Source organism: Nelumbo lutea, chromosome 1, assembly GCF_056320005.1.
Source record: "Nelumbo lutea isolate HS-2025 chromosome 1, American lotus-T2T, whole genome shotgun sequence".
Taxonomy (NCBI): domain Eukaryota; kingdom Viridiplantae; phylum Streptophyta; class Magnoliopsida; order Proteales; family Nelumbonaceae; genus Nelumbo; species Nelumbo lutea.
The window spans coordinates 123,317,093-123,326,791 of record NC_142684.1 but is presented as its reverse complement, the minus strand read 5'-3'; the positions used below and the strand labels follow the sequence as shown (position 1 = coordinate 123,326,791).

The following is a 9,699-nucleotide window of genomic DNA, read 5'->3' as shown; positions in this document are numbered from 1 at the left end:
TGCCTTGAAATTTTTGAATTTCGTATCTGTTGAAACTACCAAATCAATTACAATAACCCCTTTAGAAATCTCAAATCATAATCCAACGCATCTCTCTTAGTAAATTATCTTTTTCTCAACTGCTAGTGCCAATCCACACAATTTTCCATTAATTTATTTTATTTTTTCAACTGCAACTAACATTATCCACAGTTTATTCTTAAAAAATTCTCCATTAAATTCGAACCTAGGTACCCTTTCGTCTATGGTTCATCATTTCAACAAACACAGTTTATACTTCTCAAATAAATCTATTCCATACTATATGTATGTAACGAATAAGTCTCTTAAGTTGATGCTTTTCGGCCTCAACTTTCCCCACTTTCATCTTTCTGTGTACGTCTCCTCAACTTGGCATTGCAAACTATTGAAGGTTCTCAACGAAGAAAAACTTAGAATGAAAAAGGAAATCGTCCAAAGCTGAAATAAACGAAACTATTATATTTAATTTTAATTTAAAAAACCTAAAAGTAGATACTAAAATGAACTTGGATTCCATTGAAGGTTTTTTTCTTGCATTTTGTTTTTTCCCTCCTTTTCTAAAACTGGTGAACGAGGCCGGAGAAAGAGAAAGTTCGTTCTTTTCTTTGTCTTTGTTCAAGGAGACTCTTTTTTTCCCTTCAGTTCTTCTGACTTAAGATAACCATCTGGGTTACTCTTGTTTCCTTCTTTTAATTCCACATATTTGATCCCTGGATCTTTCTCCATCTCTGTTTTCTGTACATGAGCAAAATTATTCTGTATGAAATGATAAACGAGAAGAGAGAAAAAAAAACAAGATTGTTTTTCTTTCTCATTCTCTCTCGAGCAGTCGAGCTCCCTCCCACTATATTCACTATCTTCAGAGCCTTGATTACACTACTCGATCTTGCTGATGCCAATACGCTTCACTACAGCATTCCTAATTCCATCAGCACGGAAACAAAGACCATTCTGCTCAAGTCCCAACATGTAGTTCCTGACTTCTTTCTTGATCATCTCTTGCATCACTGATAGAAACTCTGGACTGAACGGCATGAAGGGCTTCTCGGCCGGCGGTGCCGACGTCGCGAACTCGTTGTACTCGGTATGGTGAGGCGGCTGAGAAACCTGTTGCAATGGTACAACCGTAGGAGGGGGCAGGGACAAGGAAGAAGCCAGCTGACTAGGTTGACTGGGATTTGTTGCATGGTTGGATCCGGGGACATGATTTGAAGCCTCGCACGAGTCGGCTCCAGGGAGGGAGAGACTCAGGGACGTCGGTGGATCGTTGGTCGACGAGGACGTTTCGAGTTGTGGCTGCTGCTGTTGCTGAGGAGGCAAAATCCCTCCTGTCCTTGCAACAGGTCGGTAGACATGAGAAGGAGATATCACGGGAAGGCTCGAATCGCTAACATCAGATACAGAGGGGCTGCTTGGGCTACTTAGATAGAGGGCAGAGACAGGCGGAATGGCGGCGCCCGCGCTCACCGATCTCTTCAAAGGCTGGTTCACATGCCCATCGACACTATCTTCATCGGTCATGGATGAGCATTTGCGCTTCAGAGTCGAATTCCAATGGTTCTTAATCGCGTTGTCGGTGCGACCGGAGAGAAGACGAGCAATCGTCGCCCATTTGTTGCCGAACTTGGCATGTGCTCGGATGATCGTCTCATCTTCCTCCGGCGTGAAAGCGCGGTGTTCCACCTGGGGAGAGAGCTGGTTACACCACCGGAGACGACAAGACTTGCCAGATCTACCGGGAATTGATTTACTTATCAGAGACCAGTTTCTCGGCCCATGCTTCTGAACAAGCTTCTGCAACGCGTCATCTTCCTCTGGACTCCATGGTCCTTTGATCCGATCTTGATCTTTCCTTGAAGAAGAAGACATTGGGGACGAATATGGATAACGCTTTTTTCCGTTAAAGAAAAAACCCTAACCCTAAATAGATACACAGTTAAAACCCTAAATACTAATAATCCCTTCCAATAGAAATCGAGGAGAAAGAGAGATGAAAGACGGGTTACGAGAAGATGAGGTTTGGGAGGCGCAGTAGAGAGAGAGAGAGAGAGGTAGGGAGTTGGCTCCTCAAGCCTTGAACCTTCTGGTGTGTTATAAGGAGTAGAGGAAAGGGCCATGGGGGTAGGAGTGGAATGGTATATAACGGAAGGATAGAGATTACCGAAGGAGCCGGTTGCCGTGACCGGTTATAGGCGTTATGAACACCGGGTTTCTTCCAGGCAGGCGGTTGCACTTGCATACAGCTGTCATGAGACACGCGTCTCCCCACCACTGACCTGATTTACATTGTCACATCCAATATCACTTTTAAGTTTTAATTTCTCGAGATAACTCTGTGCTGTTTTTTTTCTTTTTTTTTTTTTTATTCGATTGAAGCCTGGAAGGTTACACACTTATCTTATACAAATACAGTGGTTAAAACTTGAAAATTTAAAAATTCTGGACAATAAATATAAATAGAAATAGAAAAAAAAAACAAAAAAAGAAGGATTATCGGCAGACAAAGTTATCGCGAGAAAATCGTAAAATATCGATAAGTTAGGAAGTACGGTTGGGAGCGGATGAATTTGACTGAGCCAGGCTGGAGAGCATTTCGTGAGGGATTTTTCTTTATCAGAACGGCCGCACGGAAGTGCTGAACTGGCAAATAACGACGAGAGCGGTCGCCGAATCGGAGGGCGGATCATTACTGCCATCCTGTCAGTCCAGCCTGTAAACCTGCCACTCCCTAACGGCCTTCGCCCATTCACCGACACGAGCCGGTGACGGACCCCCTTTTTAGAACTGCCAAAACCGACTGCTTTCACCTCTTCACCTGTACCAACAGTACACTTCACTTGAAGATAAGTGACTTTCCAACTTGCTTCCCTCCTGCTGCTTCCGCTTCTGCTCCTGCATGCTTTCTGATGAAATCTGAATTCTGATTATTTAAAAAAAAATCAGTTTTTAAATTTTGAAATGGATTAAGAAATGATTAATTAAATTTGAGAGGGGGAGAGGACTGAGGAGGACTGACGACTCATGAGGAGCATCATTTAATAATTTAATGCAAGAGATAGCATAAACGGCCGATCCGTATCCGTTTCTGTTACTCGTACGTCGTACCTACTTACTACCTACTAATGCTTTTGCTCTTGCCTACTCTTGCTGCTATCTTAATATTGTTATGGATGGATGCTGGACGCTTCCCCATTTCATTTTTTTATGATTTCCGTTCTGGAAACTTTGACTAATCTTCCAATGGGTCGGTGGGTAATATCTATCTAGTCGTGGGATCCGAAACTTCCAACTTCTTTACGTTTTAAGCTGGTTTAAGTGCAGATTCTCCAGTCGGGAGAAACTCAATAAACCATCTAACTGCGATAACCGTCTAACGGCCGAGGGGGAGCGCGGCGCGGAGTTGGGATAATGGGCTCTGGCGGGATCATGGGCCATGGACCAATTGACCATGCACCACTGGCGCTGGGCAGTGGGAATGCATTTCGGAAGAAAAACCGAAAAATCGGAAACAAAAAAAATGAAAGAAGGAAATAAAAGGGCAAGGAAAGCAACAAAAAGAAGGGGAGAGAGATATGGGGAATCGTACTTTTTAGCATGTAGCCGATGCGTGGGGACAAGTGGCAAAACCGGTAACGCGCCACATAAACGTATTACTTTTTTTACTTCACTTTGGTTGAACCTAATTTGTCCTATAGTGATTATGACACGTGCCACTTGTACAAGGTCATGTGCTTAAGCCCCCACTAACATCCGTCGGTCATCGCTCGAGGCAGGCAGAGAGGAAGGGATGGACTCTTTCCTTGCCGACTGCCGAGCCTCCTGAGTCCTCTTGCCTGACCCAGGGGAGAGACGAGTATAAATGCAGGAACCGAAATATCACAGGCACACGTGTGGCTTTGTACTACTTTTCGCCAACATACAAATACAGTTCCATTCTCAATTTACAATTGTACCCCTCAGTATTGATTTTGAGCCTTAGGGAGAAAGCTATGAGGGTCTATCGTTTAAGAGTGGATTAGGTTATTAAAGGATATTACATGAAGAATTCATGTTTGACTTGAGGCCACCAACCGATGGTGGCTCAATTCAACTGATAGGATTTCTGATTCATTAATCATTACTGCATAGATACTCCTCTAACTAGGGTTGGGGTTAAAGGAGACGGGGAAGTGGGGATGATTACCACGTTGATTGGCCAATGAGGTCAAAAAAAAAAAGGAAAAATGTTTAACGTGAGGATGTATTTAGTATCATTTTTACTTGGATTTATTAATACAAATATTTGATAAAATAGCACAATGTTTATTATTCATCAATACTTGGATTTATTAATAAGTGACGAAGGAAGATTTGGCTCAACCTCTCTATTATGTGACATGTGGAAGAAACAACAGCTCGGCAAAATGGGTCAAGCCTAGGCGGGAACAAGGAGACACACTTCGCCGAACTGACCCTTGTAACAGCTCAGGATACACTTCGCCGAACTGACCCACCTTGTAACAGCTCGGAACACACGTTGCCGAACTGACCCTTGTAACAGCTCGGGATACACTTTGTCGAACTGACCCTCTGTAACAGTTCGGGATACACTTCGCCAAACTGACCCACCTTGTAACAGTTCAGGATACACCTCGCCGAACTGACCTGTAGACACCTCCAAGCTCAAGACCGCCTCGCTCAGCACTTCGCATCACTTGGCACGGAAACCAAACAAGTCGTACCACGCCTAACACTAAGGAAGTTCGTGCCCAAGGGCACCGCGCCTGACTGACTTGGGATCTGACGTTTGGCGGTAGCACCCTAAACGGCCACCTGCCACCGCCACTGACACCGCCATCTCCATTTAGATGATGGTTAGGTAGTGACGGTTCTGTCTCAACAGAAAGGACGACGGCCGAATTGACAAGCACAAGGGTAATCATACTTGACCTGACAAGGGCCCCGGGACGAGTGCACGAAGTGACTATAAGAGCCACCTGCCCCCCGACAACGGAGGTATGCAAACTTTGCGCTATCTGGTATTACTTTGCTTTTGAAGGATTCTAACTTGAGCTTCGGAGCCTCTACACCGGGTTCCCCTCGGAGCTTCTCCATCTCCTCCGTTTCAGGTTCCCTGCTACCCCGTTCAGAAGCAAGGCAGCGGACAGCTAAGACCGGCCGGATCGCGCTCCATCAGTAAGGAATCAGGTGTTATTTATCAAAATTGATGGATGGGTTTTGTTTAGTCAAAACTCTTTCCATATCATATCTTTTTCGTATCATAGAATTTTCTTTATATAAAATTTTCATTTTAATATTAAGGATGAAATATAAAAACCTCTCCTGAAATTTCTGACAATCATAAAAACCTCTCTTATAGTTTTACTTTAACAAAAATCTCCGATCTATTTTTAAAAAACTTGACAAAAACCTCTCTTTCGTTAATGACTAATACGGAAAACGTTAAATTGATGATTAACTTTATTTTAAATACCTATTTTACCCTTCTACAAATAAATTTACTTCTATTTTTACTAAAATACCCCTATTGGCATATTATACCTCTTTACCCTCTTATTATCCTATTTTCTATTTTTCCAATTTGAAGAGGACAGGAGGAACGAACACACAAGGGTTTCGATGAACACAACACAAGCCGTTTTTTTCGTCCTTTTCTTCCCCTTTCAAACGTATTTAGCCAAGTGAGTGAACACATCACAAGCCGATTTCTTACTGTTCCTCTTTCGGCCATTATTTTGACACTGATCTTTGGTTCATTGTTTTGAGATTATTGATCGGTTTAAACAGTATTTTAGTGTACACGAATTTTGGTCATTATTTTGACATTGATCTTTCGTTCATTGTTTTAACAATATTTTAATGCACACGGGTTCCGATCATTATTTTATCAGTATTGCTTTGTTTTCAGACGTACTCATCCAGAAGGTTTCTCTCTTTTCATTCAAATTCTTAGTAGTATTGTTTTGTAGAATTTTAATAGTATTGCTCTGTTTGGAGCTTCATTAAATGAATCACTCGATGGATTAGTCTTGGATTTCTATAGAGGAGGTATCGGTGAGCATGGGATGCTGGGAGGGAGGTTTTCTAGTCAGAAGTTCCAGTAGGAGAACGCCATAGATGTAGACATCCGATTTGGAGGTGGCTCGACGATTGGACTTACAAGCCTCAGGGGCCCTATATCTGGCGGAGTCAGGGGTTTCATCTTTAGAGGAGGTATCGGTGAGCATGGCGAGGTAGTAACCGGTGAGACAAGCCTCAAAGTCAGGACCCAAGAGTTACATTGGAGGACTTGAGGTTGCCGTGAACGAGCCTGTATGCTTAATGTTATATATGCCAGGGCCTGTGCCACGTCCTCTGCTATTTTGAAGCATGAAGTCTAGTGGAGTGGTCTGGCCCGTCCCGTGTTGATCTCGAACCTATGACATTATTTATTAGGCTAAAATACAAAAAAGATAAAATGGGTATTTGAAAAAAATTAATCATTAATTTAACCCTTTTCGTCTTATTATTAAGAGAAGGAAGGTTTTTATCAATTTTTTTCAAAAATAGAGAGAGTTTTTTGTTAAAATAAAACTATAGGGGAGGTTTTTATAATTGTCAGAAAATTCAGAGAAGGTTTTTGTATTTTACTCTAATATTAAATTATAGTATCATTAGCATTTCTTTTTATCAAATGCTAAATGCCAACACCAAACCAAAGCATTTAATTTTTAGAAGTAGTATATCTGATGTGATGTGACGATAAAATTTCTCAAAAGGTTAGATTTTAATGTTGAGAAGACACGATACCGAAAAACTTATAACCAAACTCATGAGGTTTTCATTGTTCAAAGCCTTTTGGGTATATGATGTCTTTTTAGAATCATAGATTTTTCCTTTCTCAAAATAAACCCCAAACTTAACAATAATGATACAAAAACAATTTAAGTGTGTAAATAAATATTAACCATGCATTATATTTGATATTTAAATGTAAATTTGTGAACTATATACTAAACCATATACGACACTGAAAATGATATTAGGAACATATGATATCGGAAAATTTTGTAAGAGAATTTTAATTGGTCAAAGCTCTTTGGATATCATGCCTTTCCGCAACTTATTTTTTATGAGTGAGTAAAAATATTATTTTTTATTTATTTCCGAATATAAAAAATCAAAAAAATATAGGACAAGATACACAAATAAAACAGAGAGTGTCTAGGGCTTCGTCATAGGAGTATAGGACAAGCCGTTCGTAACTTGGGCCCCAGACCTTGCCACGTGTTGTGTAAATCAAATTATTCTTGATCGTCTGATTTATACACCTTAAGTTTAGATAGAGATATGTAAAAGAATTGGTTGAATTTGAACGGAATCCCGAACCAAGATTTATTTGGTAGTGGTACGGCCAGATGCGTTAAGAAAAGGACAAACCCTAGAGTTATTCATGGGTCCTATACGTATTGATCTTGTAAGTCGTGCATTTGTCGTTTGATAAAAGAGAAGGGCCCAAGTGGGTCGGCCTAGAAGTCCACGAGGAAATTATTTTCAAATTTTACAGCCTGGAGATTGACGTGGCATGACCGAATTATTCACTTATGTTGTCACGTGTACATAATGATAATTAAGTTGCAAGAACCCAACCTTTTTTTGGTTGCACTTCTCTTGCAATTTGCCTTTAATTTCAAAATATAACATTCTTTTTTAATTTTTATTTTAAAGTCTTTCACGTGTAGCGTTGAGAAAACAAGTGGACCAGAGTTTTCAATTGATACCGCAACCACCAAATAGATACAGAGCACCAAGTTGGTTTTTAATTTCTTTCGTTTATCTTTTATCATCAGTCAACTGACTTCTTACAAGAACCAAAAATAAATAAATAAATATAATAAAATAAACTGACATCTTAGTTCCTATCAATCTTGAAACCAACAATATAGAAGCCCGTTTGATTTGTAGGAATTGGGGTTTGGAATCGAAATTAGAATGTGTCATTTTGATTCCAATTATTCTAATTTTCATTCTTAGTGGAATGTTCTTCATCCCATAAAAATGAAATCTCATTCTTGTTCATTCCAATTTCTACTTCAATTTTTGTTTCAATCAACAGATTAGAGAAATAGACCATTCTGATTCTGATTCTGATTTTGCTTCTAACTGTGAAGTAAATAGATCTTAAGATTAATAAATTAAAAATCTATACTACTTTAAAATGCACCAATGGTCTCATTTTCATTCTTAGTGGAATGCTCAATTCTTCTTCATCCCATAAAACTGAAATCTCATTCATGTTCATTCCAATTTCTACTTCGATTCTTGTTTTGATCAACAGATTATAGAAATAGACCATTTTGATTCTGATTCTGATTTTGCTTCTAACTGTGAAGTAAATAGACCTTAAGATTAGTAAATTAAAAATCTATACTACTTTAAAAAGCACGAAAGGCCTCAAGAATATATCTGAATTTTTTTTAGAACAAAATTTACCCCTCTACATTTAAATTTATTGATAAAAAGTGAGGGCAAATAGGGTAATCAGTTGTTGATATTAAATGAGTTGAAAAGAGGTAATTTTATGATATTCAATGCATTCAATTCCCTCTCAATAAATCCATTATTTAATTTATTAACTTGAATTCATGTTCAATGAATCTTATATTTAAGTTATTTTTGTTTTCTTCTCATCATTAAGTTCTATTAATTAAATCTATAATTAATAAATTAATAATTCCAATAAATATAAAAGCTTATACTTTAAAAATCAACCTAGAAAAAATAGAATTTTCATCTAGATGGTGGTAATAAATTAAAAAGATAAAATGAAAAAAAAATAGAAATTAAAAAAATTTGAGAACATTTTCAACATACATATTAAACAATAATAAATAAGATAAATAAGAAATATTTATATTAATGATGGAAATTGAATGTAAATATTAAAACCAATTGGAAATAAAAATATTTTCCTATTCTCTCTCATTAAATCTTATACTTAAAATATATATTTTTTATCATTAAATTCTTGTAATTAAATCCACAATATTAATTTTAATAGTATAAAAATAAATATTTTGAAAAGTAATTTGAAAACAAAACCATTTTCTTCCCTCCCAGTGGTGGGCAAGCAATTCGATTATTTGGGGTCAAATGGATTAATAAATAATTCAATAATTAAATAATAAAGAATTTAAAATAAATAAGTATGAAACGTAAGAAGTATTTTTATTAATGATGAAAATGGAATGTCAAATTTAAAATCAACCTAGAAAGGAAATGATGTCATAGTCAAATAATAAAATTTTTAAAAATATAAAATACAAAGAATCACACAAATAAATAAATAAAAAAAGATAGAGAAATTTTTGGGCACATATCTAATGTTACATATTTATATAAAATAAAATATTGGGTACATCTCTAATATTATGTGTAGGTAATGTGGCGCTCACTCGGACCCTCAGAATGCCAAACATCAAGATTAACACCACAAAAATGCATGCGAGAATCTCACAACTAAACTCTACGCTACGATGAACCCGCAACACACCAATATCCTTGCGATTAACTTGCAATACATATCACAATAATCGCAATAAAACAATAGTTCACCGAGTCTAGTTAGCACTCGAACCTAAAGAAACCACAACCGTACCCATCTGAGGGCCACAAGCCCAACTAAATGTGCGATGAAGC

The 9,699-nt window shown here is 38.0% G+C and overlaps 1 protein-coding gene across 1 annotated transcript; it reads right to left on the bottom strand.

Moving 5' to 3' along the window:
• Positions 1-460: 460 nt before the first annotated feature.
• Positions 461-2,132, bottom strand: MYBR1 (myb domain protein r1). Its single transcript, XM_088984198.1, has one exon. The coding sequence runs from the start codon at positions 1,888-1,890 to the stop codon at positions 898-900; it is 993 nt and encodes a 330-aa protein (XP_088840324.1). The 5' UTR covers positions 1,891-2,132; the 3' UTR covers positions 461-897.
• Positions 2,133-9,699: the final 7,567 nt, after the last annotated feature.